Source organism: Rousettus aegyptiacus, unplaced genomic scaffold (assembly GCF_014176215.1).
Source record: "Rousettus aegyptiacus isolate mRouAeg1 unplaced genomic scaffold, mRouAeg1.p scaffold_m13_p_10, whole genome shotgun sequence".
NCBI lineage: Eukaryota > Metazoa > Chordata > Mammalia > Chiroptera > Pteropodidae > Rousettus > Rousettus aegyptiacus.
Window position 1 is genome coordinate 66,270,881 of NW_023416285.1, and position 21,129 is coordinate 66,292,009.

At 41.1% G+C, this 21,129-nt stretch overlaps 1 protein-coding gene across 2 annotated transcripts; it reads left to right on the forward strand.

The window, feature by feature from the left end:
- Window positions 1-5,146: 5,146 nt before the first annotated feature.
- OCIAD2 (OCIA domain containing 2) lies at window positions 5,147-19,086 on the forward strand. 2 transcript variants are annotated; one of them, XM_016128152.2, is made up of 7 exons: window positions 5,147-5,205; window positions 7,486-7,613; window positions 11,355-11,451; window positions 13,045-13,098; window positions 16,223-16,270; window positions 17,206-17,323; window positions 18,287-19,086. In XM_016128152.2, the coding sequence occupies exons 2-7, from the start codon at window positions 7,548-7,550 to the stop codon at window positions 18,366-18,368; spliced, it is 465 nt and encodes a 154-aa protein (XP_015983638.2). In that variant the 5' UTR covers window positions 5,147-5,205; window positions 7,486-7,547; the 3' UTR covers window positions 18,369-19,086. The 2 variants fall into 2 exon arrangements, with proteins under 2 accessions (XP_015983638.2, XP_015983639.2); XM_016128153.2 differs by lacking the exon at window positions 5,147-5,205 and adding an exon at window positions 6,059-6,195.
- The last annotated feature ends 2,043 nt before the right edge of the window (window positions 19,087-21,129 follow it).

Consider the following 21,129-nt stretch of genomic DNA (forward strand, 5'->3'; position numbering starts at 1 on the left):
GGCGGTTGCAGAGTCCTACATCTTTTGAAAGCTGGGAAGCTAAATGTTTACTGAATTTCAGGGCCCCCTGCTGCTTCTCTGCCAAAATGTTCTTCCATGGACTAGAGCTCGAGGAAGAAGTGAAGTGCTGGTATCCACCACTCCAGGACCTGTGCCCCTCTCCCCTCTTCCCAGTTTCTCAAAAAGCTCAAGATTTTCCCTCTAGGATCAGTCCACTTCTTCTTCAGCAGGGGTTTTCCTTCTACTACAAAATTCTACACAAGGATGACATTCTGGGTAATTGTTTCATGCTTTATTTATGAACTCTCCTTTTATCCCTATAATGCGAAAGTCATTAATAAGCCCGAAGGTAAGGACAGCCTTGGTGACTTTCTTGGAATGGAGAAGGAAGAAAACTTACTATTTGTTTGGGCTGCTGAATGAGTACAAACCACAAATTAATATCTCGATTTTATGTGGTTTTCCAGCCATAGATGTGAAGATGAGAAAGACAGCCCCTGATTTCAGGGATCTCACATCTTAGATAGAAGCAAATGAAGAGGTCATTAAAATGTAGCACCCGGAAGGGTTTTTCTGGGGAAAGTGGTAATGAATACTTAAACAGCACTGTCTACCTATGTGCCAAGCACTGTTCCCAACAATTTCTTATACAGATATAGATTTACAGTGGCGTTACAATTGGAACCCAGGCAATCTGGTTCCATCATCCATGCCCTAAATCCCCGGTCTCTGAAGGTCTCCAGTGAGACCTGAAGAGTAAGCACGAGCTTGTTTCCAAAGTGCTGAAGAAAGGGAAGCGGAAAAGGAGGGCTGACTAAACTAGGTAATAAAGGGATTCTAGAAAATTCCTTTCAAAAGTAAATCTGCACTGATGATATCAGACATTGGTGAGGATGTAGAGCAACAGGAACTCTCATTCATTGCTCATGGGAATGACAAATGGTACAGCCACTTGGAAGGTAGTTTGTAATTTCCTTAACAAGTTAAACATGCTCTTACCATATGATCCAGCAGTCACACTCCTTGGTATTTACCCAGAAGAGCCAAAAATTTATGTTCACACAAAAAACTGCACACAGATGTTTACAACAGCTTTACTCATAATTGCTAAAACTTGGAAGCAACCAAGATGCCTTTCAGTAGATGAATGGGTAAATAAACTATGCTATATCCAAACAATGGAATATGATTTAGTGCTAAAAAAGAAAATGAGCTATCAAGCCAGGAAAGGACTTGAAGTGACCTTAAATGCATATTACCAAGTGAAACAAGCCAATCCCAAAAGGCTTATACTGCGTGATTCCAACTATATGGCAGTCTGGAAAAGGCAAAACTATGGAGACAGTAAAAAGATAGTGGTTGTCAGAGGCAGAGGGTGATGGTGGTGATAAATAAACAGAACACAGAGGGTTTCTAGGGCAGTGAGTGAAACTACTCTGTAATGGTAGATATAGTCCAAAGAAAGTGCAACACCAAGAGTAAACCTTAGTATAAACTATGGACTCAGGGTGATAATGATGTATCAATGTAGGTTCATCAATTGTAACAAATGCACCACTCTGGTAGCGGATGGCGATGTGAGGAAGCTGAGCATGAGTGGCGGCAAGGGGAATGTGGAAAGCTCTGTATCTGCCTCTCAATATTGTTGGGAATCTAAAACTGCTCTAAAAAATAAAGTTTATTTTTTAAAAAAATATCCTACCCAAACTTCTATCAATTAGATTTTAATTAATAAGCCTTTCTTCTAAAATGGAATTATGCCCTGCAAAGAATTAAATCTGTGCCTGGATTTATACCTGTATTTTTTACCAGAAAATTAAATTGCTTTTCTCCTACCCTGACTCTAGCCAGGTGGAGAGCCTGCTCTAGTGAGAGGCTTGGGACAGACAGACATCAGGCCACAAAGACAACAACATGCTCTTGGAATGGGGTCAAAATATCTGGCACAAAGTATTACTGGCCTCTGCTTGATCACCTACTCTCTCTGTTACTCCGGGAGCATTCTGTTTTATGTACTCAAAGGGCTTCACATGTCACAGACTATGGCAAGAAGTTCTGGAATATTAAAGTACTAGATTTTTAAGGCGGATATCTATTATCAGCACTGTGAGTGAAATAAAGGATAGGCCTGTCTCAAGGAGGACTTAGAGACACCCAAATCATGTACATTTATCTTTCTATTTCAGATTTTCCCCATTTGGGTCAAAATTATGATATTTAGGGCCTGCTTTGCCTCTTGCTGAGTCTAGCATTCTGAATATCAAATCCAGATTATCCTAAATCAGCCAGAGCTCTGGGTCAATGGCCCAAAAGCTCAAGCTAAGCTGGCACCGTGCCTCTCAGGACAGCGGCGCCAGTTAACGAAGGAAAGTAGAAGCTGAGCTCAGTCTTTGAGTGACACCTCATTTAAATCTGACTGCTCTGCTTTGGTGAGATTTGTTGTTACTTATTCCTCAGAGAGGCAATGAGTGACTCACGAGACCTTTTGATTCACAGAGCTTCTCACAGAGCTGGGCTGATGGAAACAGGAGAGTTCGGGCAAGAAAAAGAATGGCAGGGGGTGAGGGCTGCATTGGCCGCCAAGGTTATTTCCCCTTCTCTTATACACACACCAGGAACAGGCAAGAGTTCCTTTTACCCAGCAGGGAAAAAGTGGTTGTCAGTGAGTCTGGAGCTCCCTGTGGTGCCGCTCTAGGTTCCTATCTCCGTTTTATTTTTATTCCATCCCTCCCTCTCCCTGCACTAGGGCTCGCTCTTCAGCCAGCCACACCACTCTCTCCCACCTCCTCCAAATTGCCCGTCTGCGTCCTTCTGCCTCTCTTGGTGCCCAAGCTCTGTACCTGTCTTTAAGAATGAGAGTGGTGGAGAAGCAGAGGAAGGCTGCAGCTCCAATACAGGCATGAGAAGGGAGAACAGCAGCCACTCCACAGAGCCCCCGAGGGCTTAAGGTAGATGTGTTGGAGAGGAAGGCAAGAGCTGAATCACCAAGGTCTGAATTTGAATCTTGCCTGAGGATAGTGCAGGGTTATAGAACTAGAACTAGCTGGAGCATGCCACGAACACTGACACTTTCTAAATCACCCACATTTTTCAGAGCATTAGCCGATGATAATCTTCATGGCATGACCCTAAGCCCTTGTAGGATACTAAAGCAAAACCTAATAAAGGCTCTTTTCAGTGTTATTTGTTTCTAGGGCAAAGTGTATTTTTATTCTAATTCTTCGGGAAGTGATAAATTATTTGTGGGAAGGACACACGTCTTTTTTCTTATCTTAGAAAGTGCCTAGAACAATATATGGGCATGATCGGATTTGTTCAACAAATACCGAGTGATGAATTCATATAATCCATGCGCATTACATATTTGTAACTTCTAGTTATTTAAGTCAATTAACTGGAACATTGTGGTAGAAAGTAGAAATGAGGGCGGGGCCATGGACTTTATTGTAGCAAGATGTTAAAAGACAAATGTCTTTAGGGTATTTGTTGAAACTTAGACCTGTATAATGGAGGGCTGTTCATTTTTATCATAAAACCAATTAGAAAGCTGTTTCTTTCAGACTACAAAATGGTAGAGAGTTATTTCTGACTTCTGGTAAGACAATGTATAATTAGCAATAGAACTATATCTCCTTTCATTTGGAGGGAGGAATGGGGGTGAACGAAAACTAATGAATCACATGGAGGAAAGTGGCCTGAGGACCTACTGGGGAACATGGCTCCTCCAAAACAACAGTATCTTGATAGACAGCCTTTGAATCCAGGCTCGCTCCTTCATTTGTTCAACAGCTATTTACTGAGCCCCAATTATAGCTAAGATGCCAAGTATACAACAGTGAGCGATACAGACACCATCTTTTTCTACGCCGCATGAAGATTTCACTGAGGCAGGGGAAACAAGCTCGAAACAAATCAACACCCCAACAAGAATGTAATAACTTGTGATAGGTGCTATGAAAGAAAACAAGGTGTCCTGCTATGAAAGAGGAGAAGGGGCCCTACTTTAGGCTGGGTAGGGATCAAGGCAGGTCTTCCTGGGGAACAGTCAGAGAAGGATGAGTAGGAAAAAGCCCAGATGAGACTTATGGGGAGGGGGCTCCAGGCAGGGAGAGGATCCATGTCAGGGCTCAGGTGGGAAGAGCTGGTTAATATGAGGAGCAGAAAGGAGGACAGATGGATGTTGGAGGGGCCAGCAAGGGGATCATCACTGTGGAGGGGGTGAGGCCAGAGGCATAGAAGCCAATGAAAACAGCAGAAGAAAGTCCAGGTCCTTCCACATGTTCTGCAACCTCTTTCAATTCAACACACGGGGTGAGTCCCAGCGTATGCCCCAGGGAAGAATCTCAGCTGAGGGTGGGTGAGTGATATAGGTAGTAAAGGCACAAGCAGCTTCCCCCACAGGGCAGGAGGCTGGAGGGCATGGACAAGGAACAATGGAAAGAGAAGGCCTGGCACCAAGCTCCAGTGGCTTTAACTGCAAACTCCCAGTGTGGCATTGCACAACTTAGTTGCCTAGCCCATCAAATGAGGACAATAGTACTCACCCTCAATGGCTGTAAAAAGAATTGCACAGGGTGGGCAAAATGGGCGGAATGGGCAAAAGGTACAAACTTCCAGTTACAAAATAAATCATGGGGATGTCATGTACAGTGTGGTGACTGTAGTTAATAATACTATAGTACATATTCAAAAGTTGCTAGAGAGTAGATTTTAAAAGTCCTTATCCTGAGGCAGGGAAAATTGTGGCGGGGAAGGCTAACCAGATAACAATGTATAATGAATGACAGACTTATTGTGGTGATCATTTTGCAATGTATACAAATTGGAATGTTATATGTCAATTATATCTCAATAAAAACAAGATTGCTGATAAATTAATATCAATGGCAGGCCCAGGGAGGGTGTTCAGTAAATGATTGTTGCATTATTGTTGAGAGGAAAGGAGTTATTTGAAAGACATTGCGGTAGAATCTACCAGGTGTCAGGACAATTCTTGGGGGTGGGACGGGAATTTCTAGCAAGAGCTGGGTTTGAGCCTGAATAGTTGGGTGTGGGGTTCTGATGCCACCAACAGAGAAGGGACTGCAGGTGGGGGATGGGGGTGCACTTGTTGAGTGGTTTCAGCGAGTGAGCGAAAAGCGCCGAGCGGAGGGGGCGGAGCAAGAGGAGGAAGGAGAAGGCTGCAGGGAAACTCAGAGAGGAGAGGTGAGGGCAGGGAGAAAAGGTGACGGGACCTGGGCGCGGTGGGCGGCGAGGGCCGGGCACCGGGGAGGCGGGCAGCGGTCGCAGCTGTGCGGGCGGCGGCGGAGGGGGCGAGCTCTGCCCGGCGGGCGCCGATCCGCGGCCTGCATGGCGATCCTCACCCCACAGGGGAGCTCGTCCCGGGGTGACAGTGGGAGGGATGGAGAGGGGAGTGTGGCTTCCTCTGGACACTTAATTCCAGGATCCTTGGGGACCAGGATACTTCGCAGGCCGCGCCAGTCGCCAGCGGCCGCCTAGAGTCGCCTCTACCTTCTCTGCCTGGCTCTGGCTCTAACCGCGGACCCAGGCAGGGGTCGAGGGTTTGCGCCGTGCAGGCGGCCTCTGCTGGGGATGGTGGTGGATTCCTGCAGGCTGCTTCCGGCCTTTCCCCGCAACCAGAGTGCGGGGACACCGCCCGACCCCCGCTTCTCACGCCGCCCCCCCTCCCGCGCCGTCACTCAATCCACATGCCCCACAGCCATCCTGCTGCGCGCCTCCTTCCCACTGCCCACCTGTCAACACTCCCCTACCCTCCCCTGAAGAAGCAGAGGGACCCCAACCTGGCCGTGGTGGTGGGGTGGTGGGAGCTGCACCTGGAAAGCAAGACCTCCTCAGAAGGCTCGCTTAGATGTGGACTGCTGATTAATTGGGTGGAGAGGACCTGACCACCAAAGCTGAGATGTGTATCTTTGTTCCTTAATTTGAGGCAACGGCCTAATGCCAAACTAAACATAGATAAATATTCTAATTTGTCATTAGGTCAGCAAAGAATTCCTGGAGACCCTCAAGAAATAGGTGCCCAGGGCCACTCTGACAGGTGCCCTTTACTGCTCACACACTGTGTGCTGAGGCGCAAGGTACTGAGCTGGGAATTATGGGCCTCAGCCTTCATCCTCATCCCTCATCCTTACAACAGCCCTTCAAGGTTGCTTGTCTGTTACTTCCATTTAACAGGTGAGATAAACTGAGGTACAGACATAAGTCACTTGCCCAAAGCACAGGGCTCACAGGGAGTAGAGTTAGGATCTGAACTCAGTTCTTTCCAGGACTTTCCACTGTAGGGCATCGTGCTATCTCTACAATAACATTAGTTACCTAAGGTGAAAGTTGGTATAAGGCGCCTTTGGCTCATATGCCTGGCAGTTTAGTAGGAAACAGCATTGTGTCTAAGATATTCGTTTTGCGGGGGAATCAGTGGTAGTCACGCATTCCAGAGCCTGCAGAGTGCGGGGCTGTTTGCCGGGTGAGGGCTCAGAGTTCACCTGGACTATGTCGACCATTGCCAGGTCACTTTTCTGAGCCATATGACACCAATGATTCATTCCCTCTTTCAGAAACTTTCTCCCCTCTATACCAGCTATTCCTTCTCAGTCATTTCCTTGGCCTTTTATTATTATTTTTTTTCTCTTGTTAGTATTCCCTTTGCCTCAGTGTTCACATTCTCCAGTGTTCTTTTTAGACAATTTTATTCATGTTTCTTGCTTTTCCTATGATTTCTATGATGGCAACTCCCAAATTCATCTTTCTAGCCTCCCCCTAATCTGTAACTCCAGACCCAAGTCCTCTAACATTCTAATCCCTACTGGCTAACTTCAATTCCTGCAGGCACCTAAATTTGACATTTCCAAACTCAAATTTATCATCTCTATGCTTCCCACCAGGGTGTTGGCTTAGGTCTCTACACTTCCTTGCTTCAACAATTACAGCGTCTTTTGAACTGATCTTCATGCCCTGGAGTCCATCTACCTGCTACAAGCTCAAGAATCTTAGTCTTTGGTGTCTCAGACCTGGTCAGAGAGAACAGGCCTTTCTTCCTCTGTTAGCACCCTGGCCTACCTGTAGGGGAGCCCTTTGCATGTTGTGTAACTGCTGACTTGTCTGTCTTCCCCTTTCGATGAATTCATTTAGCACTGAGTTTGCCTTATCTTTCCTTGTATCCCCTGGCCTGGCACATAACAGACAATCAGTAAATATCTGTGTAGTTAATGGCCTTGTAATGAATTGAAACTCATTTCAGAACACAATTTATAGGTAGTAAAACATTTCACTGTCGACGGTGTGACATTTCACTTTCACATTCGTGTGTGTTGGTAGGGGAGTATTAGAAAGTGAATTTGCAGGTGGCTGGAGATTAATAACAAAATGAAAGTAAGTTTCCAACTAGATGAGTTGATACTAAGGGTGTTTTTAAGGCTAACACAAACGTCTAGTCTCAGCATTGTGACTCTCTTCTACTTTCCTTAGGCATCACGTCAATGAGTAAGCTGAGTGCACTTGCCTAGAAGAAAAGCAAAGACAAAGTCATCATGACTTCAGTATCTACTCATAGAAACGAAGATAAACCTCCCCACTTGCCACCACCAAGCAAGCAGGTATTTTTTTAATTTGAAAGTCTACTATCCGAAGAGGAACATCATAAAGGACTTTCCTTAAAGCTCATCCTTGACCAGTCATCTTACTTTTTTCAGTCTGGCACTTTGTTAGTTGAGTCCGGGGAAAATAGAATGGGGAAGGAAGGTGTGTTTTTGACTGCCTTGAAAAGGCATCTTTCAAATTTTTATTTACAAAATCCTTTCTTTATTCTATTCTTCCCTATTTAGAATCCAGCTGAACGACTCTCACATGGTCTGTCAGTGACTGAAGAGCTTTCCTTTAGAGGAGCAAAGCTGTTCAGTGACTCTAACAAAATGATACAGTGATACTTTTTTTACATTTTTGTTACCAAGGCTAAACATACTAAGCATATGCTGCAGACCCGTTTAAGATAAGAGTCCTTAAACTACTAAAATAACCATCAGACTGAAAACCCAACTTTGTAACTTGTTCAGAATTACTATTATCTGTTTCAGGGACACATGAATGAAGAAAAGAGAGTATTGTAATGGGTAAATGGAGTTCATGTTCTCTGGGGCCAACTTTTCAAGCTAAAAATAGTTTACGGAGGAGGTGATCTTTAAGGAACAAAGTTTAGAGAGGCAAACAGACAAATGATATCAAGTCACAAGGAGAATTTAGACACCTGAGTTGCCTTTGTGAAATGGAGAGCTATAAAACATTGATTGATAAACAGAAAAGGACCCTCTGGGGAGGCTCTGCAGGAGCTTCAGTCTTGACTGTAGGACTCAAAGCAATTGCAGTAGCCAGGGTCCCTGATCCTAGATGAGAATATATATGTGTTTGAGGGAGGGCAAGGAGGGTGTTCCTTATTTCTGTCCCAGCCACAGCCAGAACCAAGAAGAGATGTTTACACTCAGATAAGGAAGAGTGCTTGCTGAGGAACTAAGGTAAGTAGACAATGAGAACAGCTCCTTCTCTTGTTGCTGTCGCTCACGCTGACCGCCACCCCTGTGTACTGTGCTGTGCGGAGCTGTAGAGTTGCCTGCTTGGGTTGTTTGTAGAGCTCTGAAGGCATAGGCACCACCAAGTCCTTCTACCTCATCAGCATGCATGTGACATGCTTGACACAGTGCTTGACCCATGGGAAAGTGCTCAAGAAATGGTGACTGTCATCCACATTGACATCTACTACACACAAAGTGTTCTGAAAAGACTGGCAAAATCAGCAAGGTAGACTTCAAAAGCCAAAATTGTTGGCATCTCAACAAGAAGAACACTAAAACTTCAAGTGGTAAATGGCGGAGGACTTACATAAATAATTCACAAATGAGGAAATACAAGTGGGACTTTAAAGTAAGGAACAAATTAAAATTTGTTTTGAAAAAATGAACGAACCACCCACGAAATGGCAAAAATTATTTGCAAATCACATATCTAATAAAGGTCTAGTATCCAGAATATATAAAAAGTTCTTAAAACTCAACAACAAAAAAGACAACAATTCAATTAAAAAATTGGCAAAGAACTCGAATAGGTATTTCTCCAAAGAAGATATATGAATGTCCAACAAGCAAATGAAAAGATTCTCAGTATCATTAGTCATTAGAGAAATGCAAATCAAAACCACAATGAGATACCATTTTACTCCCACTAGCATGGCTATAATGAAAGATGAAAACAAAACAGAAAATAATAAGTGTCGACAAGGATGTGGAGAAATTGGAACCTTTATACTTGTCGATGGGATTGTAAAATGGTGGCAGCTGCTATAGAAAACAGTTTGGCTATTCCTCAATTAGTTAAACATAGAATTACCATATGACCCACCAGAATTGAAAACAGGTCCAACAAAAACTTGTAGAGGATTTTTTTGTAGCAGCTCTATTCACAATAACCTAAAGGTAGAAACAACCCAAATCCATCTGTGGATGAATGGACAAAATGTAGTATATTCCTACAATGGGATATTATTGAGCCATAAAAAGGAATGAAATACTGATATATACTACAACATGGACGAACCTTGAAAACTTCATGCAAAGGAAAAGAAGCCAGTCACAAAAGGTCACATTGTATGATACTGTTTAGATACTATCCAGAACAGGCAAATCCATAGAGATGCAGAGCAGATCGGTGGTTGTCAGGAGGCTCAAAGTGGGGGGAAATGAGGAGAGACGCCTAACTGTGTATGGAATTCCCTTTTGAGGTGACAAAAATGTTCTGAAACCAGATAGTAATGATGGCCGCACAGCACCGCGGATGTCCTCAATGCCACTGAATTGTATGCTTTAAAATGGCTAGAATGCTACATATTATATGTATCTTACCATAATAAACAATTAGTGAGCCAATATATAATAAAAGATTACAGCCCAGGGCTAGTTTCAGGGGTTAGTTACCTCAGAACACTAGAGGAGAAGGGCAGTCTGGCTGGAGAATACGTAAGATGCTCAAATACATTAGTTAACAGAGAAATGCAAATAAAACAATATATGACTTTACTCCTATTAGATGGTCAAAGTTTAGTCAACTGGATAATGCCAAGTGTTGGAAATCCTTTCTTTACACGCTTAACTAGCCTTATGCAGGCTCTGTAGGCCTAGAGGGACGGACGGTCAGGTGCAGCTGCGGGGTGTGGAGACTGGTGCAGCCACTGCGGAGAGCCATCCGTCAGATGAAGATACACATGCCCTATATTTTACTTGTAGATATATATCTGGAAAATGTTCTCACATGGGTCTGTAAGTGGACATGTGGTGGTGGGGACTTGGATGCATCTAGGAGAATTATGCAATAGTTAGGAGCAGTAGACTAAATGTATATAGCAATACGGATGGATCTTAAAAGCATTCAGCCAATTGAAAATTTTTTTAATAAAATGAAATACATAAAACAATGCCATTTACATTTTTTAAAGATGCATGTACCCACGACGATGAATGTTTTACAAGCAGGCGTACATACAAAAGATCCACATTAAACATCCAGAATGGTGGTGATTCACAGAGGAGAATGAGAATGTGGATAGGAGTGAGTGAATAATGCATATCTACAAAGGAGGAAGGATCGTAAAAGATGGGAGTTAGTCCAGATTATAGCATATCGACATGATTAAAAAATACTCTAAAACCAGTAAAAATAATCATGTTAATCATATCAGTAATTCCACCAGAACGTATGTGCAGACCACTTAAAAATGTGAAAAAAAAAACCCTGTCAAGATAGAAAGGAGACTATGTAGAAAATTTTTAAATCTGTTAATGAATTCATAGTCTAAAAATGCACACAGAAGTATAAATAGGTAAATTGTAACACAGATCTATAAATAGATAACTTGTAATTCAGCACTCGGAGTGAGATCCCAGATGCGTAAATACTGTGCTGTAGGGGAAATCTTCCTCTTCACCCAGGAGGCCACACGGAACTGGGTCTGCAGAAGGCCAGGTAAGCAAAGGGAATGAGTAGCATTGCAAGGATCGTGAACTGCATGGACAGAGAGTGGAGGTAAGAAAGAAAATGTGGCCTCAGCAGGACTTTATGCTCGCTCACCAGTGAGTCACCTTTTGCTTCTCCGAGATCTTTTCCCTTTCTAAGTCCATCGAGCATTACCAGGTGGAAGGCACTAGCTGAAACAGGTCATTGCTCTGTGCTGATGGCCAGCACAGAGTGACAGGTTGTATGACAAGGGTAAAGAGGCCATCTTGCTCTCCTCCAGAGAAAAGAGTGGATGCTTTTCTGACAATTTCACCTGACTCACCATAGAACTTTCCTTACAGAGCCTGTTGTTTTGTCCAAAATCAAAAGTGCACATTCACAGAGGGGAGATTTTAAAGATTATCCGAGAATGTCAAGAAGAAAGTTTCTGGAAGAGAGGTAAATCACATCCCTCTTAATCTTTAACTGTATGTGCTGCATTAAACTACCTAAGTCCTATTAGAATTATAGTCACATTTATTTTTAAGCAGGAGTTTGCATAGTTCCCTAAAGATCTTTGCTATCTAGAGCTGTTTAGAGTTTAAATCCACGTTGAGACTCTTTCAAAGACAGAGATAATATCTGATTTACCTCAATTAGCAGAAAGCGATACGCTCATAACTGTCCTTCATGTGAGCAAGAATGTTTACCAAAGAGTATTATATAGAGTTTCTTGAGAGTAAACCTTCCTAAATTACACGAGACTCTAACCTTATCAAGTTCAGAAATAATGTCAGGTCCATTGCTTCATCCCAGAGCCAAGCATAGCGCTTCACATCTAAAAAGTACCTGTTCGGTGTTTGTGGAATGAATGTAAAGTGGCAGCATCTGTTCCTACTTCTCTTACAATGTCTGTGAAATAACCTTTTCTGCTGTATCACCTCCTCTTTCTGGGCCTGCCTCATTTAAATAAGACAAGAGTGTGGATCTAGGCTGTGTGTCGAGGTCTCTTTCAATTAAAAAAATTCATAATTTGTCATTTGAAAATGTCATAAAAGAGCATGTCCATATAGCCCCAATAGTTACGACATTGCTGACAAGGATAATTTTACTTGGAAATACTAATCTTGATTTCTCAAATCATGCAAATTCAGTATCAACTGTATTGGAAGTAACACTCTTTAGAAGTTGATGTTCATTATGAATTACTGTGATTACTGATTGTGCTCCCAGCAATTCATGTCTTTTCTGACAACCTATTAGTAAATAATTTAATTAAGCCCTAGTAGACCAACATTTCAGTATGGCACATTTGCCTACCATCAGGCAAATATGAGTGGAAAAATTGGTTGCTTTTTGATATGTCTTTGTTGCTAGAAAGAGCTAGATGTTTATCAATGCTCTCTGCTTTTGGAAGAAGTCATTTGACACATTTTGACAGAAGTAGAAACTGCCTTTGCCAACTAATTTGCCTGCTTTAAAAATCACAGCTAAACATCACCCATGTTTAACATGAATGTAGTAATCTTGTAATGTAGACATCTAGTAATCTTTGGATGTCTCAGAAAAGAGACATCCAAATTATGTAACAAAATGTGTAAGACAAAAGCAGAGAACTACCATAGATAGGATATGCAGTTTATTGTACTAATTTTTAATTTTTATGGAGGATTGAAAATTTCAAAATAAATAGTTAAAGGCAGTTTCCAAATTCGACAGCTAAATGTACACACATTAAGATGCCCGTGTTGTGTATAGTGGCTAAAATCTAGTGTGTGGTGGACGTTCATTAGACATGGATGTCAGAGATGGAGTACCATGGGGTTCAGGTTTTGTCAGGTTAAATCTGTACAGCAGGTTCAGTGCCTGGGACCCCAAGAAAATTCTCCAGGTGGTATTTAATAAATATTTGTTGAATAAGTAAAATAACAAAGGACTAAACACTCATTGCCAAGGTAGGTAAGAGAAGAAACTCAGAGTAATTCTCCCTAACTTCTAGGTGAGGCACCAAATTCTAAAATACGAGTATTGAAGGGCATTTTTGTTTTACAGCTCTGCCTTTTTCTCTTGTAAGCATGCTTGTTACCCAAGGACTGGTCCATCAAGGTAAGATTCAATATTTGTTCAATAATTTAATTTAAAGAAGCCCAATTTTCTGTGACGCTCCTGGCAGCTTTTTGGTCCTTATTTTTGTTTGTTTGTTTGTTTGTTTGTTTTGTTTTGTTCTGTTGTTGTTTGCGAAGGATTTATTCATGTAGACTTTTGCCTATTTTCAGCATATGTCCCCACCCCCACCCCTCTGGGAGATGTCCTAATCCCCAGAATGAGTGCGTATATTGTTACATGGCAAAGGGAAATTGAAGTAGCAGATGGACCGGCTTTTAGTCAGCTGACCTTAAAATAGGGAGATTATTCTGGATTATCCAGATGCGTCTAGTGTAATCAAAATGATCCTTAAAAGTGAGAGTGGGTCAGAGGATGGAACCAGAGAGATGGCAAAATGGGCTGGACTCGGCTCAACACTACTGGCTTTGAAGATGCAGGAAGGGGCCAGGAGTCCAGGAATGTGGGTGGCCTCTAGAAGCTGGAAAGGCTGGAAACCATAACCACCTCTAGAAAGGAATGTAGCCCTGCTGGCACCTGATTTTAGCCTAGTGCTATGGTCTGAATGTTTGTGTCCCCTCACCCCCAAATTCACATGTTGGAATTTTACCCCTCAAAGGTGATGGAATTAGAAAGTGGGGGCTTCAGGAGGTGATTAGGCCATGAGGTGGAGCTCTCTTATGAAAGAGCCTCCACCAAGCAGCTTGGCCCTTTTCACCATGAGAAGTCTGCAACCTGGAGGAGGGCCGTCCATCATCAACCATGCCAGCACCCTGATCTTGGACTGCAGTCTCCAGAACTGTGAGAAATAAGTTTCTGTTGTGTGTAAGCCATCCAGTCTTGGTATTTTATTATAGCAGCCTAAACACACTTAAGACGTCCACTCAGTGAAGCCCATTTTGAGCTTCTGACCTCCAGAACCGTAAGGTAACAAATTTGTGTTGTTTTAAGCCACTATGTTTGTGATAAGGTGTTACAGCAGCCACAGGAAACTAAAATGGTGCCTCTCTCTATCCCAGAAGCTCCCAGAGGCTTAGCACATTAGACAGATTGTGCCCTGTCTGTCTAGGGCGCTCCAGCGAGGAGGCAAGTGGGGCTGCAGTCCAGTGAGCTCTGACAGGCCATTCTTTCTGGCGAGAGGTTGCCCCTGCCCGAGGGCGGGTGCCCTGTCTAACTTGCCTGAGAGATCATGAGGACCAGCAGCTGCCCTGCGTCTCCCCACGTACCCTTCCCTGCCTCTTAGAGTTCTCCAGTTTCCTTCTCTATTCTCCCTTCCTCGAGCCCTTCTTTCTGCCTGTCTTTGTCTCCCCACAAAACCCGCAGGCATCACCTAGTCCCTAAACAGCAACTAGGCACCTGACTGACCCTATTGAAGCTCATTTTGTCCCCAATAAACATTAGAGAAAATGTTCCAGTTCTATTTTGGTCGCAAAGACCACTTGTGTCATATATCTAGGAGAATCCCATTTCAAGCAATATATTCTATCTTAAGGATTTAAGTTGATTTATTAAATGTGATTTCATTTTTCTAATTTGAAGGTAGTTTTTTATAGAAAACATAGTCATCAATCAGTAACAAGCCTTTGTCAGCCATTTTTAACAACAAAGAATATGGTCACAAGATGTACAGGGGTTATGTTTTATAAACATCGAACTTCTCAAAATCTACCTTCTCTTGCATGTATGCAAATACACTTTTCCAGGGTTCTGTATTAGTTTTCTACGGCAGCTATAACAAACTACCACAAACACAGTAGCTTAAAACAATACAAATTTACTATGGTTCTGGATGTCAGAAGTCCAAAATGGGTCTTGCTGGGCTGAAATCAAATGTCGGCAGGGCCGCATTCCTTTCTGGGAGACTCTCAGACTTCCTTTCCCGTTCCATCTTCCAGACACCACCCACCTTCCTGGGCGCGAGGCTCCTTTATCTACAAAGCCAGCAGTGTTGAGCCAAGTTCTTATACAGCCATCTGTCTAGTTCTGTCTCTGAATCCCTCTTTACATTCAAGGGTCATTGCGATATTACACTGGGCCCACCCAGATAATCCAGGATAATCTCCCTATTTTAAAGTCATCTGATTAACAACTTTAATTCCATTTTCTACCTTAATTCCCCTTTATTATATAATGTAACAAATTCACAGTTTCCAGGAATTCAAATGTGGACATCTTTAGGAGGTCATTATTGTGCTTACCACAAGTCGAATTTTGGTCAATGACAGGCCGCATATACGCATATACGATAGTGGTCTCATGAGATTATAATGGAGCTGGAAAATTCCTATGGACTAGTGACCTCATAGCCATGGTAACATCATAGCATAAGGCATTACTCATGTGTTTGAGGTGATGCTGGTGTGAAAAAGCCTACTGCACTACCAGTTGTATGAAAGCATAGCATGTACAGTTATGTACAGTACATAATATTTGATAAGCATAAAAAATGACTTACTGGCTTATATATTTACTATGCTATACTTATTTTAGAGTTTATTTATAAAAATATAGCGTACTGCAAAACAGTGTGTTGCAACACCCTCAAACATCTCTTGATCGCATCATTTTATATTGTGCTAGATTTGATTTCATGCTGTTTTGTGTAATGACATGCTGTACAGACTTGTAGAGTAGGGGCGGTAGGCTACACCGTACAGCCTAGGTGCATAGTGGGCTACACCACCTATGTTTGTGTAAGTGTGCTCCATGATGTTTGCAAAACGACGAAATCGCCTAGGGATGCATTTCTCAGAACTTATCCCAGTTAAGCGGTCTACGACTGGTACTGTGAATCTCTAAATTGAAACTGTGCCCTGAGTTACTGAAAAAGGGGTGGGAACAACGACTGATTGCTTGGAACTAAGTCGTTAGCGCCACCTTTGCCTCGATATCTTTTAAGTCTTGAATTGTCTATTTCATGTTCTTTTCTATACATTAAAGCTAATACTTCTTGCCAAAAATGGCTATTTGAGAGTTAAATCCAATCAAGAATTGAATTATAACTTTTAAGATCATCTCTTCAGATTAAGAACCTGCGTATATATTAAACTATGAAGGTTTTTTTTTTTTCATTTTATAAATTTAAATGTTATAAAATGAAATAATATATTTATATATTACTCCTTAGGTTATTTAGAAGCTAACCCAAGATTTGGATCATTGCCTAAAGCTGCACGTAAGTCATAGAAGTAAAAAAGAAATAATTTTTTAAAAAGAAAATATTAAAGCAACTGGCGATACAAATGTCCAGGTTAACCAAATTGACTCTGAAAAATCAGTCTCAATTTTTTCCACTATGCAGTTTATTCAACTCTTCCCGAGCAACAGGGACCTCACCTTAGACAGTCCTCTTTACCACATGGACCAGGAGGGATTGGCAGGATATACTAATGCTATCAACAGCAGAGCCTCGGAATGATATATCCATTAGGGATTTTAATATTCGTCTTTTGGCCAGTCTTTTCAAAATATTTTCTATAATGAACATAACAAATGAATGATTTTTAAAAATCAGGGACTTTCTAATAATACACCTATCACAAACATGGGGTTTCATGTTCTTCCACTCGTAATACACAAACCTATTATGTACAAAGAGGATGCTTTCCAGTTTACAGTCTGAAACCTCATTTCCAGCAGGAGGAGCAGGCTGGCGATTTCTTCCTTGGCAGCTTCCTTTTGCCTTTCGCAACCTCTCTCCTCCACAGACAGAATAGACTGCAGCTCCCAAACTCCAATCTATAGAGAGAATTTCCTACCTAGCGATTTGAAAGCTTTGATAGCCACAACCGGAACCCCACCTCCACCTCCCCTAGTGGACTCACACATCTGTTTGCTGGCTGTGCCTCCCTCAAGCGGCCTGTCTTGGGATCACACTGTTGCTTGCTTTGCCCTGGCCCTCCTACCAACAGTTGGAAACTGAGATCAGAAAGCCTCCAGTTCCCAATCCTGTTCTTTAATAGAGAGCTTCATTCTCAGTTTTTGTTCATTGATTTATCGTGGTATTTTTAATATAAAAGTTACTACTGTAAATAAAGAAAGTTCTAGAAGGTAATAATGGGGGTGATTCTGATAATCATATAATCTCTCTTTCCTAACCTGCTTTTACAGTGGCTGGTATCTTGGGATTTGGCCTTGGAAAGGTATCATACATAGGAGTATGCCAGAGCAAATTCCATTCCTTTGATGATCAGCTACGTGGAGCTGGTTTTGGTCCAGGGCATAACAGGTTTGTAACCTGTTTGAGGAATTATAATGAAGATAATTATAAAAAATGTAAATGAAAGATCATTTACCATTTATAATATTAAAGTTTTTAAAATTTTAACATCTGTATGTTGGAAAAGAACCTCTTTACCCCTCAAATTTTGAGTTGTTGCTATTCAATTTCAATAATAATTTTTTTATTATTTAACTCATTTACCTATTTCATTTGCTTAACAAACATTGAGTGAGTACCTACTATATTCGAGGCATTGTGCAAGTCTCAAAAGAATACCTTAATCAGCAGACATGGCTTCTACCATCACTGGGTTACACCAAATTTAAATAGGTTTCTTTATTGCAGGACTTCTCAGAGCCTTTGCTCTGTGTGTGTGTGTGTGTGTATGTGTGTGTGTGTGTGTGTGTATGTGTGTGTGTGTGTATCTCATAATTCTCATAAGCAGTAGAACTCAAGTTAAAGGTATATTGCCTCTGCTATTAGAGTACCTGGGTTGAAAACCAATTCTACCACTTACTAAATAAAATATGTAACCTTGGAAAAGTTTCTTAAACTATCTAATCTTCAGTCTTCTCATCTGTATAAAATGGTGAGCAGAATTATTTTCATGAGATGCTATAAGGAATAGAAATGACTATGATACTCAGTAAGTTCTCAGTAAATAATAGTTATTACGGGACCAGTGTTGGGAACACATTTATTTAAAGACCCTCACTTGTCACAGTAGATTCTATTTGAGAGGCAGCACGATATTGTGAAAATGACATTGGACATGAAGATCATTACTGGCCTTTTTTTTGGGGGGGGGGGATAAAATTATATGGTCTCAAACTAAGAAACAGCTCCTATTATTCCTTAAAAAAATTAGGCTTGTGAACTTTAGTATAAAACATGTGTCTTAATAATATTTTGTTAAGACTAGAGCTTCCAGTGTCAATGCACAAACCTCTGTTTTTGCATCTGTTCTAGGCACTGCCTGCTTACCTGTGAGGAATGCAAAATTAAACATGGATTAAGTGAAAAGGAAAGTTCACAGCCTTCAGCTTCCTAAACTACATATCTATGGCTTTTGAAGTTTCTTAAACTTCTGAATTTGTACACACTTAAAATTTCAAATGTACTTTAAATAATATACTTATAGTAAAACAGAAACTTTGTGATTCACTCATTCTATTGAAATGCTTTCTGTAGAAGGTTCCTAATTGAATTGAGCATTGTATATTTTTCTACTATTTAAGAACATGTTGGGAGCTTTCACAACCAAAAAGATATTTTGTTGCTATCTAACTTGCTTACAGCCTAAGTAAAGGTATTTAGCCTTCTCTGATTCTCTCCATCATACTTTGACTCTGCTTTATTTAGTTCTGGGTTTTAAGATCTCCAATAAGAGGACAGGAATGAATGTTGAGGGACTTGGGAAGTCATGCCCCAGAGGAAACGATTGATTATAAAGATAGAAACACAGGACAAGAAAGACTGCATCTTACAGATATGCGAACCAGCGGTCCCCAATGTTTTCAGCACCAGGGATCATCTAATGCCTGATGATCTGAAGTGGAGCTGAGGTGGCAGTGTTAGCCCTGCGGAGTGGCTGCAAATACAGATGAAGCTTTGCTTGCTGGCTTTCTGCTCACCTCCTGCTCTGAGGTCTGGTTCCTAACAGGCACGTACTGGTACTGGTCCACAGCCCAGAGGTTAGGAACCCCTATTCTGAAATGTAGAAACTCAGATTTTTAACTTAATAAAAAATATTTCATTTGAAAGAGTCACAATATGAATCAACTATCCTTTCAGTGACCTTGATGACTTTATGCCTCATCGATATTGTGGAGTTTTGGCAAAATTCATTGTCTCTAGGTTACTTGCTTTGCTAACATGTACACGCTCATGATGAGAACCAAGAACCAGGTTCTTTTATATAGTGCTAGTGGCAGTATATAAAAGAATAAACACGACTTCCCAAATGGTTCTTTTTCGAAGGAACAGTTTAGTTAGGTAGGAATCATGGGAAGAATTACTTCATGAAGTGATAAACTTCTGAGCTATAGGGAGCTCAGAAGCAGCCAAGCCAACCCCATGAGTTGGAGTCCTATTCTACTGTCAGGGGTTTTACGTGAAAAAAAAAAAAAAAAAAAAAAAAAAGCTCTTTCCTCAGGGACCTTTTGTTCTATTACAGATTGAGCTCTACTTAAAAACTTCTTTTGCATCTTTGCATTTTCTCAGGAAAATGCGTTATATATGTGTTGCAATTTATAGGGTGTGTGTGATGTGTGTTTGTGTATGTTTGTGTTTTACATAATAGATCTTGAAACCTGTACCAGGGAGGTAAAATATTGGGAAGTTTTATTTTTACATGGACATTAAGTATATGAAATGGAGTGATTTTGACTATGTATGTATGTGTGTGCATGTATGTATATATATGTATCCTGGTTTTTCAGTTGATAAAGTTCTATTTCTGTACATCAGAATGCAGAGCCAATATCCTAGCTTCTTGGATGCAGTTTAACTCTTGCCTCTGACAACTAGCAATTGGTGACTCCTGATTATCTCAGCTATTGGCAAAAATTCAGAATTGGGCACATTTATTTCCTGCATACCAGAAAATAATTTCCCAGGGATCAGAACATTTTTACATTGCTAAGCACAGCAAACCAATGTTGAAATTAATCTCAGGGTATGAGAAAAGTTAGATCTGTTTTTGAAAAGGCAAACTGTTTTTACTGCTGACATCTTCATAGTTCTTCCAAATCAAATTGTGTTTACTGTTTCGGCTCTCTGATGTTCCTAAGTAGTTAAGTTATTCATGGAAGCAGATTTTTTTTCTAGTGATTTTAGTGTGAAAGGAAATCAATAAAGCAAAAAAAAAAAAAAAAAATCAAAGGACATCAAAGAAATTGCGAATATTTCTCTGAATTATCTATTGTATATAGTAGAAAGTAAGTATCTGGGGGAGAATATCTGTTAAAAGGTGTTAAAAGAGCAACATTTGTCGTTTAGTATTTAGCAATTGCCAACACTCATCACCAAGTTGGTCATAAGATTATGAAAGCAATACCTTCATGATGAAAGAAAAAATGATGTACTGGATGTAATGCTTATATAGTTAAAATAATAAAATTTACCTTGAAACATAAGTAATGAAAATATTACATAGCTAATTTTCTTGATATTCAAATAATGTAATGTGTTCACTGGCAGAAAGAAAACTTTTCCACTTTGAAACTTTGTCCCAAATTTTAATTATAGAATTTGCTTTCATAGACATTTAGAGTTGACAGAGATTAGTGATTAACACCAAGTCTGAAAAGTCCAGGATCAGACAATGTAATTAAGTGAAGCTGGATTAGAGGCCTGTTAAACGCAGGCATAGTCTTCGCTTCCATACACACAAATGTGGGCCTGCTGTTGTCAAATCTTCCAATTTTTAAAAACAAGTCCACGCTCTTATGTGAAATATCCTGGTTTTTAAATGTTCATTCTTTCATGTATTCAATCATCGAGCACCCATTCTGCCAGGCGCTGTCCTAGGTCTTGGAAATGTAACAGTGAGCACAACCAACGAAACTCCACACCTTCTTGGTAATTATACTCATCACCAGTCTGAGGCTTAAGATCCAACCTAGCCTCTCAACCCTTGCTGCCTGGGCAGGTGAGATTCCTGAACCTATATATTCTTCCAGGGGAAGGACACCTGCTTCTCCATGTGCAACCCAACATGCTGCCAGCTGCCGAACTATCCAGAAAGGTCTGTGAGAGCCTAGGGCTGCCTCCCTACCCCTCTAGACTGGAAGCTCCTCCAGGACAGGAAG

What these genes read in the sequence shown, in the direction of transcription:
- OCIAD2 (XM_016128152.2), top strand. Translation starts at nt 7,548, where the DNA reads ATGACTTCAGTATCTACTCATAGAAACGAAGATAAACCTCCCCACTTG. An exon ending in TGCCACCACCAAGCAAGCAG is followed by an intron (nt 7,614 to 11,354) that starts GTATTTTTTTAA and finishes CTTTCCTTACAG; the next exon opens with AGCCTGTTGTTTTGTCCAAA. An exon ending in AGAAAGTTTCTGGAAGAGAG is followed by an intron (nt 11,452 to 13,044) that starts GTAAATCACATC and finishes TTTGTTTTACAG; the next exon opens with CTCTGCCTTTTTCTCTTGTA.